General features: G+C 48.4%; 1 protein-coding gene across 3 annotated transcripts in view; it reads left to right on the top strand.

The window, feature by feature from the left end:
* Positions 1 to 24283, top strand: part of EYA2 (EYA transcriptional coactivator and phosphatase 2) — a 259545-nt gene that overhangs the window by 90808 nt on the left and 144454 nt on the right. For 2 of the 3 annotated variants that reach the window (XM_060397087.1, XM_027977274.2), the window contains exons 3-5: positions 11350 to 11392; positions 15227 to 15369; positions 21486 to 21602. In XM_060397087.1, the coding sequence (XP_060253070.1) occupies positions 11350 to 11392; positions 15227 to 15369; positions 21486 to 21602 (303 nt within the window). The remainder of the gene's footprint in view (positions 1 to 11349; positions 11393 to 15226; positions 15370 to 21485; positions 21603 to 24283) is intronic. The other variant, XM_042230227.1, reaches the window with a different exon arrangement.

Genomic DNA, 24283 nt, shown 5'->3' on the forward strand with positions numbered 1-24283 from the left:
TGTGAGCATCTATCTTGAGAGTGCCTTGGACTGCAAGGAGATCCAACCAGTCCATTCTGAAGGAGATTAGCCCTGGGATTTCTTTGGAAGGAATGATGCTAAAGCTGAAGCTCCAGTACTTTGACCACCTCATGTGAAGAGTTGACTCATTGGAAAAGACTCTGATGCTGGGAGGGATTGGGGGCAGGAGGAGAAGGGGATGACCGAGGATGAGATGGCTGGATGGCATCACGGACTCAATGGACATGAGTCTGAGTGAACTCCGGGAGTTGGTGATGGACAGGGAGGCCTGGCGTGCTGCGATTCACGGGGTCGCAAAGAGTCGGACATGACTGAGCGACTGAACTGAACTGATTCTGCCTCAGGCCCTGTTCAGAGCAATAGAAATCTAGATGAATCTTCCTTCTCCTCCATCACTGTCAAACCAAACCCTTGGCACCTGCTGTGTGTCAGGCATTAATGGGTATTAACACTTGAGTGTCTGCAACTCTAAGAAGTGGACACTTGTTTTCAGGTGAGACACAGGTTAAGTGGCTTGATTGAGATGACAGTTTAGTGATTGCCAAATTTGAACCTAAGTAATCAGACTCCAGGGCGTCCCGGGTGGCACAGTGGTAAAGAATATGCCTGCCAGTGCAGGAGACACAGGTTCAACCCCTGGGTCAGGAGGATCCCCTGGAGAAGGAAATGGCCGTGCACAGCAGTATTCTTGCCTGGAAAACCCCATGCCTCGCGGGCTACAGTCCATGAGGTTGCAGAAGGGTTGCACGCAACTTAGAGACTAAGTAACAGCTGGTCTGACTCGAAAGTCCGTTTTCCTAATTACTGTTTCTCATGTAATTATTATACCCTTATTGGGTTATGAGCCCATTTTAGAGATGTGGAACTTGAGGCTTGGGGAGTTGAGTAACTGGCTAAAGTCACACAGCTCATGGCAGGGCCAGGAATTAAACCCAGTCCCCTGGCTCCTGAGTCTCTGCTTCTAAACTCAAGATCTTAAGGGTCTTCAGACCCCAAATATGCATCCCTCACCCCCAGTGGTGGTACCCACAAACACCTCACCTCTCTCCTTTTTTGTGACTTGGAGCTGTCTGCACCCTTTCCGATGCCGGGGGGTGGTGGGGGTCAGCTGGGGCCAAGAGAAAGACTTTGGGGGTGAGCAAAGGGGCAGAGAGAGGTTTCTTCCAAATTCAGACCAGGCAGGGCTGGCAGGGTCAGGTTACACGCACACACATGCACACAGACAATGTACACATGTTTCTTTCTCTTGATTATTGGTGTGGGCAGCGAGCTCTGGGACTCAGCAGGGGACATTCCACTCTAGCTATGGCCTCAAGTGTCAGACTGAGCTACTCTTCCTGCCTGACCTCTGGTCTCCCTCCTCCTGGGCCCACCCCTTCTGTTACCAAGTGACCACAAGGGTCCAGCCCCAAGGAGGACCCCAGGAGGCATGGGCCACAAGGCCTACACTCCAGGAGGTCTGGAGGGGAAACTCAAACCCAAGAAACCCCCCAAGGCTCCCATTGTGTTTCCTACTTTAACTCCTACCTTTTTCAATCCCTAGTCTAGTGGCCTAGTCTCTTGGGGGCTCATTTGCCTCTTCTGTTAAGTAGAATAATTAGTCCACCAAGCTCATGGTTGATGTGAGGTTGAAATGACTTAAAACGTGGAGAGGGCTTGGTGTTTTTAAAAAGTATAGAATCAGATCTAAATTCCTTACTCTTGGCCAGGGGGCTGTGCTTTGTATCCCTGGCAGCCTCTCAGGCTGGACTCCACCCCATCGGCCCTGCCCTCGGCGCCCAGCCCCCGGCCCTGTTTCTTTTGCTCTAACTAACAAGTCTGGTGCTCCCTTCAGGGCCTTCACACCTGCTGTTCCTCTGCTTGGACCGGGTTTCCTCCCATCACAGGACCATCACTTGATCCTTCAGTTCTTAGCAGGGAGGTCTTTCCTTTCAAAAATAACCATTGGTTTCTTCATTCATTTGTTCATTCAAGAAATATTTCCTCGAGCACATGCCCAGCATTGTGTAAGTACTAGGAAGAAAATACAAAACCTGTGCCTCCTGGAGCCTAACCCAGGGTGCTGGTAGGGCGGGGATCTGATGGTAACAGTAGATAAGAAAGATATAGAGCATGGTGGATGGTGCCGCGCACTGTGCTGGGGGCGGGGGGGAGCAGAAAGCAAGGCGAGATAAGAAATGCGGGGACATGGGATTGCAGTTTTTGTTAGGGGCACTGGAAATAATGTCACTGGGAAGGGAACACTTGAAGAAGGACCTGAAAGAGCAAGTTCCCTGGCCATCTGCTGGTTAAGAATCCTCCTTGTAACACAGGGGACTTGGGTTTGATCCTGGTCAAAGAAGTAAGATTCCACATGTCTTGGAGCAGCTTAGCCTGTGCACTGCAATGAAAGGGTCCCACATGAAGCAATGAAGATCCTATGTGCCGTAACTAAGGCCCAGCACAGCCAATAAATAGATTAATTTAAGGATGAGAAAAAACAAAGACCTGAAGGAGGTGTGCGAGAGCACTTCATGGTGACAGAGAGGAAGCGCCTTAGGGGCAGAGGAAATAGCATGTGCAAAGATCCTGCGGCAGCAGCTGTCCCAGAGCACGTGAGGAGCAATAAGGAGGTTGGTGTGGCTGGAGCCCAGTGAGCAAGGGACCGGTGGCAGGGAGACGAGGTCAGAGAGGCACCCAGGGTCAGACTCCGTGAGCCCTTGGAAGGACTTGGCTTCTACCCTGAGCGAGATGGGAGCTGTGGGAGGGTTGAGAGCAGATGAGAGATGATCTGATCTACTTGACAGGATCCCTCAGGCTGCACGAGAGAAAGGACTGGGGATGCGCACAATGGGAGTCTGGGGGCTAAAGAAGAAGAGTTTCAGTAACCCGAGTGAGAGGCCGCAGTGGCTTAGATGCGGTGGTGGTGGTGGAGGGGAGAACAGGCCAGGCCCTGGAGCAGGTGGAGGGGGAAGCCAGCAAACATCCGGCCATGCTGCTCTGTTTATCTTGTTTGTATTCCTGCTCCCTGCCCGGCGTGTTGTTTGCTCACTTGCGTTTTGTCTGCCCCTCCACCAGAATGTCAGTTCTCTGAAGGCAGATCTTACCTGCTTTAGTTGCCTACATATCTGCTGAGAAGAAGGTCTGATGCGTAATAAGTGCTCTAAAAATACTTGTCAATAGAAAACAAACTTACAGTTACCAAAAGGGGGTGGGGCAGGGATAAATTAGGAGTTTGGGATTAATACATACTATTAGATATAAAACAGATAAATAACAAGCACCTACTGTATAGCACAGAGAACTATACTCAATATCGTGGGTTTTTAGTTAATTAATTAATTTCAATGCGCCATGTCTTAGTTGCAGCACGTAGGATCTAGTTCCCTGACCGGGGATCAAACCTCAAACCCCTGCTTTGGGAATGTGGAGTCTTAGCCACTGGACCATCAGGGAAGTCCCCGGTAGGCTTTTTTTTTTTTTTGGCTATGCTGCATGGCCTACAGGACCTTAGTTCCCTGACTAGGGATCAAACCCACATATGCGCAGTGAAAGAGCAGTCTTAACCCCTGGACCACCAGGGAAGTGCCTATAGTCAATACCTTGCAATAACCTATAACGAAAGAAAATCTGAATCCCTTTGCTGTACACTTGAAACATTGCAAATCAGCTATACTTCAGCTCTTTAAAATGATACTCACCATGTTTAAAAAGAAGAAATAGTTGTAAAAGAAATCAAGACAGGAGACACAGCATTCTGCAAGACTATAGGATGCGGCGGTTAAATGAGCTCCACCCTCCATGATCTCACAGCCTTAGCACAAGCTCTGTCGCCTGTCTGCAGCGCCCTCCCTTGCTGCTGCTGCCTTTTTTTTTTTAAAGACAATTCAGTTTCTGATCACCAGGTAACACTAGGCCAAATTCCCCTTTGCTGCATTTACCCAATCTTAGGGCTTTCCTCCCTCCTCAGAAGTAACTCCTGTTATCAGTATTTTGTGTTCCTGTTATTGAAGATTTCTATGTTTAACGGGTGCATGAATGTATATTTCTGTAATTTAAGGAGATAACGCTTATGTTCTCAAATTCTCCGGTGCACCTAAATCACCTGGGAAGTTCTGTTGGCACACTGGTTGCAGGGCCCCATTCCCACATTTCCGCTTCTGTCATGGTTTGGGGCTGGGGCCCAAGAATTTGCATTTCTAGCAATTCCCAGACAATGCTGATGTTACCAGTCCAAGGACATGCTTTGGGAACTAGGCTCCAGGACTGATTTTAAACCTGGGTGCACGTTGGACTCTCCTGGGAAATTTTTTGGTAAAAATTTAATGCAAATGTCTAGATCTTACCCCCAAGGAGTCTGATTTAGTTGTTCAGAAATGTGACCCAGGCAGTGAGTTGTTGTGCTTTTTGTTTTTTGTTTTTTTTTTGGCTGCCCCACGAGGCATGTGGGATCTAAGTTCTCCTGACCAAGGATCGAACCCCACCTGCTGCATTAGAAGCACAGTGTCTTAATCACTGGACCATCAGCGAAGTCCTGAGATGTTTTTAAAGCTCTCAAAATGCACCCAGTTTTATGCACCCAAGGTTAATAATCCCTGCTCTAGATGGTGAATTACTTCAGGACAAAGACAGTTTTTTATTCCTACATATGTATTTAAATTTCTGTTCCTAATTAGCACACAGCTCAGTGCCTGACTTATGGTAGATCCTTAAAAATTATTTATGGTTGGGTGGGTGAGTGAGTGAATGGAGGTGAAGTGGATGCTTGGTTAGGTGGATGGATGGGTGGTGGATGAATAGAGTAGCCTATGGGCTTCCCAGGTGACGCTAGTGGTAAAGAACCTGCCTGTCAAGTCAGGAGACATAAGAGATGCAAGTTTGACCCCTGGGTGGGGAAGATTCCCTGGAGGAGGGCATGGCAGCCCTCTCTACTGTTCTTGCAGAGAATCCCATGGACAGAGGAGCCTGGCAGCCTTCAGTCCGTGGGGTCACACAGAGTCAGACAGGACTGACTATGTGCTGAAGCGACTTAGCACAAGGAACCACAGATAACTTCAGGTTGATACTGGTTTTGAATCCTTAGTAATGTTTCTTTGACTTCCCCTTACCTCATTTTCCATATGTATAAAGCAGAGAATAACATGTTCTGGGGAATAAAAGAGATAAGGCCCATGCAGTCCTTAGTAGCGTGCCTGGCTTGTAGGAACCACTTGAGAAATAGAAGCTATCATTTGTTACCATTTAAGGCAAAATTGGATTTGAATTATATCCCGTCTTCTGGAAGGAGGAGAGAAAAAGTTATGGAACTAAGGAAGCAAAGCTGAATCAAGAAAAAAGAAAAAAATTTTTTTCTTTTAAAATGCAGACACATTTTGCAAAAGCTGAGAGTATAATCTCATTAAGTGTTTCCTTGGAGAGGTGAAGTCACCGCCCTGTGAAACAAGCGGGCTGTTATCTGCATTCAGACCGCCCTGCGCCTCCTCTGCCCCTGGGCGGGATGTGGTTTCATTTCCAGTTTCAGTCACCGGTTCTAGCCAGGGGCTGGCAGGTTTTCCTTCATTTCCCCCAAGCCAGGTTGAGCTGCCCAGAGCTTTGCCTGGGTCTGGCCTGGGGAGGCACAGATCAGCTTGACCTTTACCATTTTGAAGCTTTTTTCAGCAGGCTTCCTGGGGTGCCTCTGCCCCCAGAACGACCTCTACCTGTGCGGTGCGCACACTGGCCTCCTCACACAGTGCCCTCTCCTGCAGTCTCTGCCCCTGGTCTCGGTGCCGCTTAAAGCACCCACAGGAGGGAGATGAGCTGATGAAATTTATAGGTACGCACCTTCTGCAGCACAGACCTGCCTCAAGACATCTTGCATTAGAAACTATCTCATCTCATGGGGATCAGTTGGAAGTGGACCCTGGGGCCCAATTAGGCAACATAATAGTGGTGGCTGCCTTCAGAATCATTAGTTTCTTAATCCTCCCAGTGAAAGGAGAGGTTAAAAAAAAAAAAGTGTGAACATTCAAATTGGGCTTACAATGGAAGTAGATTAAGCGAGAGCCCCAGGAGAATAGAAAGCTAATAATAGCTCCTCTGTGTTGATCAGTTACCATTTGGTAGGTACCTGCTTTGCAGCAGCCCTACAGGGATGAGATGGTGCCCCATTTTGTGGATGTGGAAACTGAGGTTTAGGGAAAGGAAGTGATGGACCCAGGGCCATACAGTTATAGTGCAGCAGAGTCAGGATTTGAATTTGACCGTTTAACCCATGTACTTTCTTTGGAAGGAACAATAAGACAACAAATTATGAGACTTGAGTTGTAAATCTGGTCCGCAGGAGGTGCATGGTAAGCATTGTTGAATGAATGAACCCACTGTGTCTGTCCGTGGGTAAGTTACATCACACAGTCACACACACACAGTCACACACCACATGTGCCCTCACACACAGACTCCAGCTCTAATTTCCTCATATTCCATTAGATCATTTATATTCCCTTCTTGGCCCCGGTATGCATTTGCGTTTGTGACTTCTGGAATGAAGATTTATTTTTATGAAGCCAGAATTGGGGCTTCTTAGTAATTTGCAATTCCTTATGAGCCTGGTCTAAACTCTCTCTACTCGAAGTGGGGTTTCCGGGCCTGCCGTGTCAGCGTCACCTGGGAGCTTCCTTGACCTACAGGCTTGCAGTCTGCGTTTTAATAAGATCCCCGGGCGAATCCTGTGCACAGTCACGTTCCAGGTGCTCTTCTCCGTATCCATGCCTTCTTCTGCACCTTGGTACAATTATAATGAAGTTCTTCACCTGTGTATTTGTTTACCATCAGTCTCCCCTGCTAAGTGGGCTTCCCTGGTGGTTCAGACTGTAAAGTATCCACCTGCAATGCAGGAGAGCCAAGTTCAATCCTGGGTTGGGAAGATCCCCTGGAGAAGGGAATGGCTACCCACTCCAGTATCCTTGCTTGGAGAATCCTGTGGACAGAGGAGCCTGGTGGGCTGCAGTCCATGGGGTCACAAAGAGTTGAACATGACTGAGTGACAGACGCTTCCACTTTCACTCCCCTGCTAAACTGGAGCGTCCATGAGTACAGGAACCCTGACTGGTTTTGCTGATTCTTGTAACCCATTACCTACCACATGACTGGCATGTGGAAGGTGGTGAATGAATGAATGAGATCCCCCTAAGGCTCTGGCTATCTGTTTAGCTAATCCTTGTCCCTTCACCCATAGGAAACTGGGGAGGAAGAAGGGACTTAGAGCTTTCAGTTCACAAATGAAGGAGGCTCTCTGCCCCTCCCCTGAGAGCCAGCTGCCCCGGTTTCTGTGTTAACCACATCCCTCGGAGACACGTCATGAAGCTTGGTGTAAATAGATTTGGCTATGGTGAGTTGGGTCACCGGGGCTGTTTTCACCACTGGCAGCGTGGATTTAGCGCTAGTGCTAAGTCGCGTCTTTGCAACACTATGGACCATAACCTGCCAGGCTCCTCTGTCCATGGGATTCTCCAGGCAAGAATACTGGAGTGGGTTGCCATTTCCTCCTCTACGGGATCTTCTCAACCCAGGGATGGGACCCGCATCTCAGGCATCTCCTGCATTGGCAGGCAACTTCTTTACCACTAGCGCCGCCTGGGAAGCCCCAGTGTGGATATAAGTCACCATCAACGTGGATATAAGTTGCCATCAGTGATTCTGCCATTGACCCCAGTCTTGTCCATCATGGCGTGTTCCGTGGCATGGCCAAGTCTGAGAACAGAACACTGTGGTCAGTGGGAAGGGTATCGCCACCTTCTAGGCTCTGGATCCCACCAGCATCAAAGGGCTGATGCTGTGAGAGCCTGTGGGGTCTTCACCACCCTTGGGGCTCACTTGAGAACAAGGGTTAACATGTCTTCTGCCCCTGTGCTAAGGGTCCCATGTTTGTGATGGGGCAACCAGGAGCAGTATGACCACTCCCCCTCGATTGTCAGCGTGCCCTCTGGGCCTGGGACACTGGCCTCATGGAGAGACTCGTGACCGAAGTCCACACTCTCTATCCCTCTGGCAAGCTGGGGTGCGATGGGCGTGCTGCTGTCCGGGGGGTCATGCCTGCACCCAGGGGCATTGCCAAGTCTGTGGGCCAGACCATTCCTGAGCTGCATGGAATGTAAGTCTGGCTCTGACTTAATGATTTGGAGAAAGCTGTCACGGCAGCAGCCAGAGAGTGGTGACTCTGGGGGTCCCTGAAAGGTTTCCAGGGCTACCCGAGAACCAGGCTATTCCTGCCACGTGAACAACAGTTCCTCTTCCACCTTTCTTGCTGGGGCTGGCATTGCCCCACGACCACTCCATCAGGCCCTTTCCTGACACGCAGAGGATGTATGGGTCCAACTGCAGCTGAGCCTCCTGGTCCACAGGACTAATATCCCTGGACCCCGGCAGAGGAAGAGAGAGGCTCTCTGCTTTCGGGGAGTCCTTACTCCACCTCTGCACCCAAAGAGTCGAGCGTGGCCGTCCTTGACACAATCCCACTCCAGGGCCCGCAGGAAGGGAAGGAACTTGAGGACCCAGTGTCATCACGTCCCATCAGGATTCTCCAGGAGGTCCATGCCATCCTTACCAGGGGAAAAAAAGGAAGAAGAAAGGGAAAGAGATTATTTTCTATAGAATACATTCATTTTCCAGGTTCTCAATTCTCCCAGGCATCGTGGATTCAAAAAAGTTAAATGTGATACCAGTTTAAAAAAAAAAAAAAAAAGGAGAAAGCCTGTGTTTTTCAAAAAGTACATCATCTGCTACAAGGAAAATCTTGTAGCACTGACTGAAGGCCTGTTTCTGGCTTGTGCAGTCTTCCTGGGGATTGTTGGGGCAGAAGAGGTAGAGGATAGGAGGTTTGCACGGCCGGAGAGGGAGACGGGCCCACGTGGGGAGGGCAGAGCATGCAGCGGTTCAGAGGAACGGAGGAGGCGATTGGCGCCATGTGAACCCACAAACCAGCGCACAGAGGTTGCAGGCAGGGGAAGATGCTTTCTTCACATTACTAGAGTGCCGAGTTCATCTGAGCCCACGGGACTGTTTCCATAGATTGCGATTTGTATGAATATTTACATGTTTATTAAAACATACAACAAAATGTTTAATTCAGTATCTTATGTAGTGTTATTACTAAATATAAATCACACGCTTCGTACCAGTAATGAAATGGAAGCTGTTTCAGAAGGAGACAGTCCTGGGGGAAGCTGAGGAATGGGAATATGGGAGGCTCCACCTGGGGCAAAAACCCAGAGCAGGGCGTTAGCAGTGAGGGAGCGGAGCCAGGGCCTTTCCTTGGCATTGGACCCCTTTAGCCCGACTTTTTATAAAGACAGCATATAGGAAGATACAGTCATCCAGGACACACACACACATCACATTCTCACATTTATAGCTAGAATAAAAGTTTTCCATGGTTCCTTCTCGTGTGCTGTGTGGCCAATATATGCTGATGCTGTCCGTCCTATTTTATTTTTAAATTCTAGCTATAGCTCTCTAAGTGGACTTCAGGACTTGCCTCCTCACCCTAGTAGCTTGGGACTCAAACAGAATTTGACTCAACCAAGGAGATGATTAAGGAAGTGGACTTGGGACTCCTCTGGCGGTCTAGCAGTTAAGACTCCACACTTCCAATGCAGGGGCACGAGTTCCATCCTGATCAGGGAACTAAGATCCCACATGCCACAAGGCATAGCCCACCTCCCCACCCCAAAAAAAGGAAATAGACTTGGGGCTAAACAGCCTTAGGTTCGAGTCCCAGTTTCCATGTCTGCAGGCTTGAACAAGGCACCTCATTAGCCTTTGGCGCCTTGGTTTCGTCATGACTACAGTGAGGGTGTCCTTGTAGCATTTGCCTTGGGAGTGAAGTGAGTTCAGACAGTTAACACAGAGCCTGGCACGTGTGAGCTTGTTGGTGGGGGCTGGTTGTTGTTAATGATGATGACTGCCCTCATGGGCTGCTGTGCCCTGCTTGGGAAACCAAACTCCGGAGCCAGGCCACCTGAGCTCAGACCACAGATCTGCCCCTGAGGACCCATGCGTTCTTGAGTGAGTCATGTCAACTGCACCTCCCTTCATCTGTAACACAGGGACGGGAACAGAACCTTCCTCAAGGTGAGGGGGAGGAGGATTTATGAGGATTAAAATAATGAATCCAGATAACAGATTTAGAAGAGAATTTGGCTCGTAGCAGGCACAGGGTAAATGATGGATAGAATCATCATCATTACCATCATCATAATCTCATTTCATCCTCACGCACCCTTGTGAGATAAATGTTTTCCCCCATTTCACAGGAGGGTGCCCTGAGCCCCGGAGACTATAGGCGATCTGCCCAAAGTCTCAGTGCTGACTCAGAGGTACAGTTGGGATTGCAGGTTGGCTTACAGAGCGGCTCAGAGCTCTGGAGGGCATGGAGTATTTCTCGGGAGGCACAGGGACACCCCTGCCCCTGCCCTGCAGACCAGAGAGTGTGAACTGGCAGGTTGGCACAATCAGTCAACACGTCATCTAGAACTTGCCGGGGCTCCACACTGAGGACATTGCGCTGTCTTTGTTCAAGATGACACAGCACAAAATCCTCCCCAGTGAACTGATGGTGTTTAAAATGATCCTCTTGGCAACATCTCTCCCAGCAAAATTGTATCACCTCTTCATCATCTCCTGATCATTGCCTCCCAACCATGGTTGGAGGCTCAGTGCCCAGGAACACAGCCCTTGTACCAGGACTTCAGGCATCTCCCATCTCCCTCCTGACACTCTAGTTGGAGCCTCGGAGACAATCCAAGGCTCCTGTAAGTGCTGGAGCCAGCCCCACCTGAACCCCACGGACTGAAACTGGGGAAGGAGAGGAGGAATATCAATGTGATGTCCTCAGAAGGAAGGAAAATGGGTGTCGGATAGCCAAAGCCAACCAGTATCTGCCTTTCTGGGTTTCTGGGGTTGCCTTTAAAGCAAGGAAAAGAGTGGGTCTCCATCCAGGAGTAGAAATGGTGCCAGCTGTCCTCTAGTCATGGGCCGGGCTCAAGCGCATTCTTTCTGTCTCTTTGGCCTCCATTTCTCCATCTGTACAATGGGTGGGGGGGGTGAATTCCACCCTGATGTTTCAAGATGCTATAGATTGTATATACATAGTCCTTCAGTTAGTACCTGGAGATAAAGCACACCCAGAGAAGGTTTTTCAAGAAGGAAAGTGCTGCAGTGATGTGGCTTGGATAAGCTTGTATGCTTGAGAAAGTCCCTGACAGCAACTCCATGAGTTTCTTCCCCCTCAACCTGGCATCTGAAGTCACAGCTTCTGGGGACCATCTCTCTGACAGCTCAAGTCCTTCAAATGTTTTTTTTCCCCTCCAGGCATCACCACATCGGCTCCGAGTGTGTCCCAGCTCTTTGCAAGGTGAGTACCCTTGCCTTAGCTTCCTCTCACTCTCTCTCCCTTTTCTCCTTGGAGGCAGAGGCTCTGGAGCCAGACTCCCTGGAGAGGAATCCCAGTGATGCTCTTACTGTTTGAGCGACCTTCAACAAATGACCCCCACTTCCGCAGGCCTCAGTCTTCCCATCTGGAAAAAGGGGACAATCCTGATGTCTGTTTCACATAAAAGACACTTAGAATGGGGTCTGGAATAGACTGTTCCGAGAGTGCTGGCTGTTGTTTTTTTCTCCTTTTTTCAATCTTTTCTTCCTTTCCTTCCGGTCCTTTCCTAACAAAGATTTTCTCTGTTCCTGTCTCCCTCTTGTTTCTCTATCTCTCCCTGTTTTTCCTTCCTTCGTTTCCTCTCTCTTATCTCTCTCTCCTCCTTCTTCCCTCCTTCCTGCTCCAATATTCACCCAACACTGCTTGATAACCAAATCTCCTAGGAGCTCTGGAGACTTGCAGGATCAATGAGACACAGCCCCTACCCTCTAGTGGGAAATGGACCAGTAAGTCAGAGATCTCAATATGGTGAATGGTACAAATGTTCCACCAGAACTGCGTCCAGGGGTTGGTGGGAGCCTGGTGATGGACAGGGCTTACCCAGGGCAATTGGAGAGCTGCCTTGGCGGGACGGTCAGCATGGACCTCCTCTGAATACTCGCCTCCTCCATAGCTGGATATTCTCTTCCCCTGACGACCCCGGAGAAGCTGTTTGTAAGGAACATACTTTCTCAGCCTTCCTTTCCCTCCAGAAGATGTTTTGGGGGTTGTCAGTAGCAACTGAGGTCTATTAAATCTACCTAACTTGTTTTATGGCCTTGGGGATAGAGAGCTTCCTTGTCCTCTCTCTGGCTTTTCATTTGAGCCCCAGTTTATTCCAAGAAATTCACATCAGTTCTGATGGGAAGCAGGAATTGATCATCTCGGATTTCCACCTTCTACTTCCAGAAAGGTGTAAATTGGGAGCATTTTCAAATAAAATTCTCTGCTCAGTGCTAAGTCCCATGCTCTGGATGTGTTTCCAGGCACCTTATAGGGTGGGAGACTTGACTGATGAAACACCTTCCAATACTGGATCTGGAGTCTCCAGTTCAAGCGACTTTCTTATGCATCTTGGGACAAATTACAAAACAAGCAACTTTCTTATGCATCTTGGAACAAATTCCCTGACCCTTTGGCACAGAAGTTGTCAAAAAGAATGGGGGCCTGAGAACATCTTTTTATAATTTTGTGAATTTTTACATCTGTCTCATACATGCCATTAGGCTTCATATGTAGGAGAAACTCTGGAAATGAGAAGGTTTCACTCCATTAACGTGATCAGAATGGAGTCAGATACCTGTCTGGGAATCTCATTACCATCTACTGATAAGCTCATGGTCAGAATGATTAGATACAGTTGTCAAGTCGCACAGAACTTTAGTGTCTGGGTTTTTGACCTAAAGGGCCTGGGTGTCATAGTGGAGTGGTTAAGGATGTGGCCTCTGGAACCAGGGTTCCAATTGTGGATCAGCTGTATGCATTCTCTCTGCCTCAGTTTTCTTATCTGTAAAATGGGGTTTGGAATAGTAACTGCCTCCAAGGGTTGTCACAGTTGCTATGATATTTAAATGAGCCAGTCCACATACAGTAATCAGGACAGTGCCTGGCGTCTCATAGATCCAAGAATTGTCAGTTTTTTTAATCACAGGAAGGACTGTTGAGGACAGTGTGAGAGTCAGAAGAAATTCTCAAACCCAGCTGAATACAGCACCGAGGAGAGCAGACCCAGGCTTTCCAAAGCATCTGCTTTGCAAGAGAAGGGGGACATAAGGAGTGTGTGTGTGCATGTGTGAATCTCGCCTGGTTTTAAAATATTGGCGACTCCGAATTAAGAAAAAGACTGCACTGGCCAAAGAAATTGCATCTGTAGACTCATCGTCTTGTCCCCATCCGGTTAGAATGAGCTAACCTTGACTTTATTTATTGCTGCCTGCAAGACTTAGGCAGTCCCAGGCCCGTCCCTGAGCAGCAGCAAAGCCCCATGGTTACAAGTGTGGGCTCAGGAGTCAGACTTCCAAGTTCAGATTCTGGATTTCCCGCTGTCTAGCCGCGACTTCTGGTCTCTGAGCTCAGTTTTCTCTTCTCTAAAATGGGAGTTAGCAGAGCCTCTACCCCAGGGAGTTGATATCAGTATGTGATATGACGTAGGCCACGTCAGGCCTGTGAGACACAATTCCTAGCCTGTGGTCAGAGCTCAGTGGTCACTAGCAGTCATTGTGTTACGGACGTCGTAGGTCAGCAGCCCTTTATTTACTTTTTTAGGATTTTTTACTAGTATTATTTGTTTTTGGTTGCGCTGGGTCTTCCTCGCCGCTCACGGCCTTTCTCTGGTTGTGGCAAGTGGGGGGCTAATCTCTAGTTGCGGTGTGCGGCCTTCTTTCACAGGAAACATGGGCTCAGTAGTTGTGGCACGCGGGCTTTGTTGCCCCACGGCATGTGGGATCGTCCCAGACCAGAGATCAAACCCATGTCTCCCACATTTGCAGGCAGATTCTTAACCACCAGACTGCCAGGGAAGTCCCTCAGTGGCCCTTTAAATCCTAGCCCTTCATGGAACCGATTATTCATCTTGAAGTAAGGAATTCATTTGTGTTCTTTGGTTGCAAGTAAGACAAATAGACCCCAGCTGTGTTCAGATGCTCAGGTGTGTCCAACTCTTTGTGACCCAGAAGATCCAGTCCCCTCTGTCCGTAGGCGTCTCTAGGCAATAATACTGGGGCAGGTTGCCATTTCCTTCTCCAGGGCATCTTCCCAACCCAGGGACAGAACCCGCATCTCTTATGTCTCCTGCATCGGCAGGCAGATTCTTTCCCCTAGCACCACCTGGGAAGCCCAGACTCCAGCTGATGTAAGCCCAAAAGGAGTTTTTTTGTTTGTTTGTTTGTTTGTTTTGGAGAATCTGGAGTAGCTCACAGTGAAATCAAAACTGGAATAATCAGGTCTTGAGAAAGACCCGGAATAGGACCGCTTCTGAGAGCCAAGCAATAGGAAGGGAATAAAAACAGTCTTTTCAGAATGTGGTTGTTGGAATGAATTATTCAGCCCAGGATTTCAGTTCCCAGAATAGAATCTGGTTGGATAATCTTGCACCCTGTGCCCACCCCGTGGCCTAGAGCAGGGCATGTTGACTGGCAACCCTGTCAAAGCTGTATCATTTGGGAATGTGTCTAAATAAGGGTAGAAAGTCACAGCGGAATGGGCTCTACTGTAGTAATCAAGAAACCCTGGTCCCAGTGGATTAACACAACAAAGGTCTGTTTCTTACATAAAGCCCAGGGATCACATGGACCTCTCCAAGGCAGCGCTCCTCCACAGACTGACTCGGGGTTCCAGGGTGCAGCCCTGCTGGCTCTGCCCTCTCAGCTGGCACCCTCCACAGTTGCTGCTGAAAGAGGAGAGAGGGCAGCAGGTCTCGAGGAGATGGTTTTATTGGCTAAACTGCTGTGTTGAGCAGAATCCAGTCACGTGGTTGAATCTGACTGCAAGGGACCCAGGAAGTGTCATTTTCCTGGTGCCCAGTAAAGGAAAATGAAATAGGACCTGATGAACATGTAAGTTGTCTCTTTCCTGGAAAGAGTACATGGTGGTCCAGAGACTAGGACTAAGTACTTGCATTGCTGGGACCAGAGTTCCTGATCAGGGAGCAAAGATCCCAAAAGTTGCAAGGCCAAAAACATAAAAAATACCCAAAGGGAAGTAGTGGTAGTGGTGATACCAGGGGGGAGGGATGTGCTAGGTTGGGCTTGGAGATTTAATCTTCTTTCTTCCACGCAGACCTTGCCCGCGTGTCCTACCCGGTCAGCCTCCCTCGGCCATGGCAGCCTACGGCCAGACACAGTACAGTGCAGGGATCCAGCAAGCTACCCCCTACACGGCTTACCCGCCTCCAGCACAAGCCTATGGAATCCCTTCTTACAGTGAGTACCTGACCAAGCCCTGGCTTTCCCCGGGACCCCTAACATCATGGTCTTCATTCTGCCCAAATGCTTCAGGTAAATGCGGAAAGAGGCACGCAGCCAGCCTGATTTTGGATTGGAGATAGAGAAGAAGGACAGACACTTTCCATACAGTTCAAGTTCTAGAGACTATGTCAAGGCCTCTTTTGATTGCAAGGGTAAGAAACTTAACCCAAGCTGGCTTAGAGAAAATGGAAATTTAATGATTCACATACTGGTAAGCTTGGGGACACAGCTGATAGCAGGTATGGCTGGATCCAGGTGCTAGGAGGATATCAGGAGGAAAATGTCTCTCTCTATTTTCAGATGTTTTCCTCTGGGTTATCTTTACTTCTGCCTGGGTTCTGCCAAGATAATCTAGAACTGAGATAAGGTGGCCCTTGGATACTTTTTAACCAATAAAATATACTTGATATTTGAAAAATTAATCGCCAGTTTTTAAATGGGAAATGTTTACATAGTAATATGTATTTCTAAAGGGCTTCCCTGGTGGCTCAGAGGTTAAAGCGTGTGCCTGCAATGCGGGAGACTGGGGTTCGATCCCTGGGTCAGGAAGATCCCCTGGAGAAGGAAATGGCAACCCACTCCACTATTCTTGCCTGGAGAATCCCATGGACGGAGGAGCCTGGTGGGCTACAGTCCACAGGGTCTCAAAGAGTCGGACACGACTGAGCAACTTCATTTCACTTCATGTATTTCTAATGTCTTTAAAAAAACAAACAACAGATGACTGGGCAGCACTGGGCCCACATTTTTGTGTCAAAAGTAGGTAACTGACCCTGTTAGCCTCTGTTGGCCACAGTCCTCTCCTAGCCCTCATGACTCACTTAAATTAGCTGCCTGAAGACCTTTAAGCTTGCAACCCCTGACCTAGAGGGAGAAAAAACAAATGAACTTTTAAAAATCGTAGCTTAAAGTAATTTCAAATTATGATTCATGGGAGGAAGGAAGACAAGATCATGAAATGGAACAGAACAAGCAAGATTTAACTTAGGTTCCAGCTCCAAGGATGGTCTTTTACAGAAGGAGCTTATTCATCTGAGAACTGAGAGATGACTGTTAGTAAGCACGGGAAGAGAGGCGTCCAGGCAGAGGATGCCTGGGAATCCTGGGGAGATGGGTTTGGCAAACCCTAGAAGCCCAGTGGCTGGAACACAGGACCTAGATGAGATAGGCGAGGTGGGCAGTCTTTGCACCTGGGGAGGAATTTATTCCAGTGAAACAGGAACTTATTGGCAGATCTATAAACATAGGGCTATCTGATGCAATCTGGGGTTTTTAAAGATCACTTCGGGGCTTCCCTGGTGGTCCAGTGATTAAGAATCCACCTTGCTATCAAGGGACACTTGTTCAATCCCTGATCCGGCAAGATCCCTCATGCCTCAGAGCAACTAAGCCCGTGCGCCACAACTGCTGAGCCAGCACTCTAGAGCCCACTCGCGGCAACTGCCAAAGCCCGCCTGCCTAGAGTCTGTGCTCTGCAACAAGAGAAGCCGCTGCAGTGAGAAGCCCCATACGACAGTGAAGAGTAGCCCCTGCTCGGCGCCATTGGAGAAAGTCTGTGTGCAGCAACAGAGACCCACCGCAGCCAAAAAATAAATAAATGTATCTTAAAAAAAAAAAAAAGATCACTTTGGCTGCTGTGGGGAGATTGGATTGGAGAGAAGCAAGAGGAGAAACAGGAAGGCAAATTGGGAGACTGATGAAGCCTGGAGTGGACTGATGGTAGAAGCCTGCTGGGGGCAGTAGACAGACAGAGATAGACATATTCAAGGGCAGTTGTGGCATTAGGAGTGACAAGTCACGGGACACTGGGTCGGGCATCCATCAGAGACACCATCACTGAGATGCTGTGTCTTTGAGATGGTGTATCACTGAGATGCTGCCACCCACAGTCCTCAGGGCTCTGTATCCACTCATTCTTTGAAGCCCCCACTCAATTCTCCAAGGAAGGTCTGATCATTATCCTCTTTCAAGGGATAAATAAATAGAGGCTCAGAGAGGATAAATAACTCGCCCAGGGTGCCCCAGTTGGTCGGTGGTAGAGGCGGAATTACACCCAGCAGCCTGGGCTCTAGAGTCCAAGCCCCTCACTGCTGAGCTCTGCTGCCTGAGCACACATTCCAGAAATCCTGGGGGATTACCTGTGATGGACCTCGGCCAACTGGTGTGGGCATCTTTTCTAACTTCTGTCCCTCTTGTGCCAGAAGACGGGTGATAAAATCGCAGGTGAGTCACCTGCCTGGCTGACAGTCAAGACACATGAAGCCGGATTATTTTTCAGCATAAAAGAGAACCCTAGCCCTGCTTCCAGACAAAACCTGGCATCCGGTGGAAATTAATTTGGTCCAAAGTCATTTTTTAGTGCCAGTTACTTTCAGAGGCTCTCTGTCCTCAGAATACAGCATAAGGGGCAAGGTCACATGTCCTGGGTTCACACCCCACCTCTGCCCCCTTGCTGGTCCTAAGACCCAGGGCGAGTCATCTCCTTCATACAATGGGAGTGATACTAAGTCTGGCTTCCTAACCATTGTTGTTGCTGTAAATAGGATTCTCTACATCCAGGATCAGCTACCTTTTTCTTTAAAGGGCCAGTTCCTAAGTATTTTCAGCTTTCTGGGCCATGCAGTCTCTGTCACAGCCACTCAGCACTGCCGTTGGAGCATGAAACCAGCCAGACAATATGTAAACTAATGAGTGTGTCTGTGTTCTAATAAAACTTTATTTACATAAACGAACAGTGGGCCACAGTAGGTCCACAGACCACAGTGTGTCAGCCCTTGATCTATATTAAGGGCTTAGCTCACAGGGCCTGGCTCAAGGGAAACGTTCAGTCAGTACAGTAGTGGCCGGGCTGCCATACATCTGGTATGTCCACATCACTGAGTAATGACAGGTGGGCTGAAAAGCCCTTTCCTTTCACACATGCCTGTGCCCGAGCAAGCGGTGTTTGCTCACTGTCTGGACAAACCTTGTTGAATCTTGTTAGGAAACTTTTCTCCTTGCTCCTTGGCAAATAGCATTATTCACCTTTGTTTAAATAGCTGCAGGGAAATAATAACACAGTTGAGCAAACGAGAGGCAAGGAGGTCAGGAGTGTGGAGTACTTTTTTCTCAATTTGTTATGCAAACATAATGTTATGCAACATTTAAGACCTATGTAAAAGAGTAGCACTATAAATAACCGTGAGCTGACCATCCAACATGAAAAATAAAGGGAGGTTATCTCCCTTTCTTGTCAAATACCCACATCCCTGGATTTGCTGATTACTGTTCCTTTCACTTTATTAATATCATTGTTCTGCCTTTCTTTATGTGGAATGCCGTATGTGCTCAGGCCTGTCCAACTCTTTACGACCCCATGGACTGTAGCCCGCCAGGCTCCTCTATCCATGGGATTCTCCAAACAAGGGTACTGGAGCGGGTTGCTGTTTCCTTCTCCAGGGACCCTTCCTGACCCAGGGGTCAAAACTGTGTCTCCTGCATTGGCAGGTGGATTCTTTACCAGTATGCCACCTGGGAAGGCCTTATGTAGAGTAGAGGCTGGCAAACTTTTTCTGTAAAGAGCCTGATAATAAGTATATTTGGCTTTGTAAGCCATACGGTATCTATCAAAGCTACTCAACCACAGATAATACATAAGTGAATGGGTGTACAGGCGTGCCTTGTTTGAGTGCATTTTGCTCTCTTACGATTCACAGATAGTGTGGGGTTTTGTTTTTTTTTTTTTTTTTTTTTTTTTTACAAATTGAAGGGCTGCGGCATCCGTGCTTTGAGCTAGTCTGTCAAGGCCATTTTTACATCTGCTCACTTCATCCCTCTGTGTTACGTATTGGCAATATTTTGGACTTTCGCACCATTACTATATTTGTTGTGGTAGTCTGTCATCAGTGACCTTTGGTGGTGTTATTGGATGGTGTGGGGGCTCCCTGAAATGGCCCACATACGACGGCAGATTTAGTCAGCCAATGTTGTGTGTCCTGACTGCCCACCAACTGGCCGTTCCCTCATTTCTTTCCCTCTCCTCAGACTTCCCTGTTCCCTGACACGCACCAAGATGAAATTAGGTCAATTAATAACCCCTCGGTGGCCTCAAAGTGTTCAAGTGAAGAAAAAGTCACACATCTCTCACTTTAAATTGTAAAAACGCTAAAAATGATTAAACTGAGGAAGTCCTGTTGAAAGCCTAGACAGGGGACAGCTAGGCTCCAGCACCAAACAGTTAGCCAAGTTGCTGTCATAATTGTCAGTGAAGTCGTGCACCATCTAGCGTGTAAAATCCCTTCACACCCATTACTGAGAGGCATCAAGAGAAAGCAAAGAAAACCTAGACTTCGGAGTTACCTGCTAATTGCAAGACTCCGATTAAGTGGCCTGGTTTTCTGAACCTCAGTTTCCACATCTTTAAAATGGGGAGAAATTTCCCTGGTGGTTCAGTGGTTAAGATATCATGCTTGCACTGCAGGGGGTGCAGGTTCGATTCCTGGTCAGGAACTAAGTTCCCATATGCCTGCCTCTGAGTTTGGCAAAATGAAATGAAATAAAATAAAATGGGGAAAGTCATATTGCCTATTTCTTGGGATTGTTGTGAGGACTTCATTCACAGCTTTAGATATTCATTCATTCCCTTTCTTTTCATCTCCCAGCAATCCTGCCAGTGGGAATCGGCATCTTATTTCATAAGGGAAGGAGTTGGAGGAGAAACTGTTCAGGTCACCAAGTAATGAAGCAAACTGTCCTGGGCTCCTGCCCAGACCACTTGAGTCAGAATCCATTGTTTTTTACCACATTAAACATTTTCTTTATTTATGGGGGTGAATGGGTGAGAAGGAGGGAAATAATAACTACAAAACCATCCCCAGAACTAACAGTGTTCTTTTTTAAAAATGCAAATTTAAATAGTATTGAAATACTGTTTTACACCTATAAGATAAAGATAAGCAAAATTGATTATGTGTTCAATAAAAATGCCATATATGGGCTACTGAGGATAGATCAGCTTCCTCCCTCAATGCAGTTCCTTCTCCAGCCAGCTGCTCTTGGAATGGGTGCCCGTGCCTTGGAGAAGCATGTCAGACTTTGGCTAAAGCAGAAGGCAGATTTGTAACAGTGGCTTTTGGATAAGTAGGTCCCTCCATGAGAAGAGGGCAGAGTATGTCTTAAGATTAAATGGCATCATCTTTACAGAGGGAAGGTGGTTCATTTAATACCTTCACTCCAAATCCTGCTGGACTTTTAAGTCATGCATGCAGCTAGTCCTTGGCGTGCATGCTCAGTCACTCAGTCGTGTCTGACTCTTTGCTACCCCATGGACTGTAGCCTGCCAGCCTCCTCTGTCCATGGGATTATCCTGGCAAGAATACTGGAGTGAGTTACCGTGTCCTCCTCTGGGGTATCTTCCCAACCTAGGGGTGGAACTCATTTCTTCTCCAGCTCCTGCACTGACAGATGGATTCTTTACCCCTGAGCCACCTGGGAAGACCCCAGTCCTTGGAGTAGGGGGTTATAAACTCATTACCCTCAGAGTCGGGCAGGAAGCTGACCACATGTGCAAAAGATGAGATCCACTTAGCCTGCCTTTCCCTTTCTCACTTTTGAACATGTCCCAGGATGTAAAAACAAACAAAAACACCCAAAAAAAACTGTGGTGAAAAATAGCACCTTAAAAACCAACCTCCATGTCTCAGAGTCAGTATGGGAACCATGGTGACCTGGGAAACTCACAAATTGGGGAGCTTCTGGGGACAGTGTATTGTCATGTGGGAACATGGTCATGAGGTTTCTAGATCATCCTGTTGCTCAAGAGAGGCCATAAGTCTAGACTTTGGGGGTGAAATCTCCTGATTTTTAAACAAAAGCAACCAACTTCAGGTTTTCCTTTAAAATACACAGGCCAAGAAGGACACGTGGGACTGAGTTAGAGCCGAAGTATAGTAGCTTCCGCTCACAGACCACCAGTTTGCAATCAGTTTGGAAGCTGATAAAACCGCGTGCTGTCTTAATTCCGTAGCTCTTCTGCGGGTGACAAGGAAGCATCCTAATTGTGTGTGCCTGGTGCTTCTCTTTCCCCTTCCAAGGCATCAAGACAGAAGACAGCTTGAGCCATTCCCCTGGCCAGAGTGGCTTCCTCAGCTACGGCTCCAGCTTCAGCACCCCACCCTCTGGACAGAGCCCGTACACCTACCAGATGCACGGTGAGTGCAGCACCGCGCCCCTCCCTGCCGTCTCTAAGGCACTGCCCAAGTCGGGTGTCCAGTCGTTCGTTCATTTATTCAGCAGCTTTGAGTACCTACTATGTGCCAGGACCTATCTCAAGTAGCAGAGTCGCAGTGGTGGGCAGAGGAGATAACAACTTCTGCCCTCATGGCGATTACAAGGGCAGGAGGGAGAGACTGACAATTAAACAAGGCAGCAAATAGCAAATGGCTAATTTCAGAAGGGGTTGAATGCAATGAAGCCAATAAACGTGGTGTTGGGACAGAGAGTGATGAATAGTTGAGGGGTCTGGAGAGGCGGGAGAGGTAACTTTTCATAGAGTCATCAAGGGAGGCTCTGGGAAGATGTGACATTGGACAGAGGCCTAAGTATGAGGCAGAACCAGCGTTGTGCAGACCAGGGGGAAGAGCATGCCCGGCAGAAGGAACAGCCTGTGCCAAAGCTCTGGGGTGGGGGCGGGCGGAGGAGTGTCTTAATGTGTTTAGGGCACAAAATAGGGGCCGGTGGGGCTGGAGCAGGATTAGGAAGATATAAGAGGAGAGAGTCTTGGGGGAGAGCAGGGCTAAATCATGCAGGGCCTTGAGGGCAGAGGGGAGGTGTTGGCTTTGATTTGAAGTATGATGGGACAGGCGAGTCCATTGTAGACTCAGAGAAGTGACAGGTGTTGGGAATACTGGACAGCAGGTAAAAGCGTTGTTATTCCAGGGAGGAGGTTCCAGGCTCCGCCTTAGAAAGGGAAGAAACTCCAGTGTAACTCCCACCAACCCCAGGTACCCTAAGGCACTGGCCTGCTGCATTCTCCTGATCCCACCTGTCACCATCCAAAGGCCCCTTCCCTTCTCCGGTGCCCCGTGGGGAGTGCATCAGAGCTGATACATGGAGTAGAGGGCTGGTGGCAGTAATCTGGGGCATCCTCACCCTGGTATTCTTTTTTTCCTTCTTGAAAGCTGGTAAGAATGACCACCAAGAGTCTGAAAAGTAATGTGCAAAATTGAAAGAGTAATGACAAGGTGGTAGGCTAATGCACGATGCTACATTTCTTTGAAAAAAATCTTTGCAAGTTTTGCTGCTTTGTCTGTTTAATTAAGGAGACAATTTAAATGGATGTTAAGGGCATCCTCTCAGGAAAAAAAGCATTATGAAGAGACAGCAAATGATCTTAGGGGTATGTAAGAGAAAGGAGGTGATGAGCATTAATGCCCAGACGTTGGAAGACCATCCATGTAAAGATTTGCAGTGGAGTTTGTTGATGACGCCATCACCTAACGTTAACCCAGCACTCACCACATGCCACGCAAACCGGCTTATGATCTCATACCACCGTCACGACACTCCACAAGGTGTTGGTTCTAGTATTATCCCCATTTTACAGGAGACAGAACTGAGTCATAGAGGGATTGCCTGACCCGCCCAGCATCAGGGCAAGGAGCTTAGATTTTACTGCAGGTGCAGTGAGAAACAGGTTGCAAGAAGTGTCTTGGGGGCCTGGTGGATTCCCAGCCCCAAATCTGACTCAAAGCCTGCTCTTTGCTGTGGTAACTCCTGCCTCCTCTGCTTCTGTTGGCACCTCTGTCTCCCTGGGGGTCTTTTCTGAGTCCCACTGAAGGGGATAAGGTGCAGGGACCCATCTTCAAGTTGGGAGTAAATGATAGCACAATCCTGATCATAAAGGCTGTTGAAGACCCTGAACTTGGACTTATATTTGGATTGATCTTAACCATCTTAACCAGTTCTTTTTTCAGCTTTTCCGATAGAAATGTATGTGACTGCCTCAGGGCTTCTAAGGAGCCAGACAATGAGCAATTAAATAAGTCGATCATAACAGATTGTGCTAAATCGCATGAAGAACCAAACCAACAGGGTGCTGTGATGGGCCTTGCTGAAGGGAGTGGTGATGGACATGGCCCAGATGGTCAGGAGGCCTGAGTGATGGAAAGGAACCAGCCTGTGAATAGCTGGAGACTGGAGAGCCCAGGCAGAGGGACCAGCGGGAGCAAAGGTCTGGAGGCAGGAAAAGACTTGCAGTGTTGAAAGACTCCAGTGGAGACTGGAATCTGGGGGTAGTGAGAAAGGGATATGAGACTGGAAAGTGAAGCAGCAGGAGGGACCCCTGGACTGGGACGTAGAGAATATGTAATTTCTTCTCTGGTCCTTACAGAAGTTACAGGAGGCAGGCTCCATCAGCGCTGCTTTAAACACAGTGAACATGAGGAAGTGGTTTACCCAAGGATCACAGGGCCAGGAAGTGATGAGAGCCGGGATTCAGGGTAGAGTTCCAGAGCCTGTGCTGTTCCCTTCAAGTGCTGTTTCCCAGACTCCTTCAGACTCCAGATGCTGCCCTCGTTCTGCACATACACCATTCCCCTTGACCTTCCCAGCAGCTCTGTGACGTAGGTTCTGTTGTATCCCCATCTTACAGGTGGGAAAACCGAGGCACACCGGGGTAAAGCGGCTTGCCCAAGGTCACCTGGCTGTGGGCAGTGGGATTTCAAGCCAGGCAGTTCCCCTCCAGAGCCCAGGCACATAACCCCAACACCAGTCCGCCTTCCACACTCTCATAGATCCTTCTAGAAGACCAACCTCCGTGGATGAGCCCTGGCCCAGACCCCACCCCCATCAGCCCTCACAAATAGAAAAACATCTCCTGATCCACTCCCAC

This window comes from Ovis aries, chromosome 13, assembly GCF_016772045.2.
Source record: "Ovis aries strain OAR_USU_Benz2616 breed Rambouillet chromosome 13, ARS-UI_Ramb_v3.0, whole genome shotgun sequence".
NCBI classification, from domain to species: domain Eukaryota; kingdom Metazoa; phylum Chordata; class Mammalia; order Artiodactyla; family Bovidae; genus Ovis; species Ovis aries.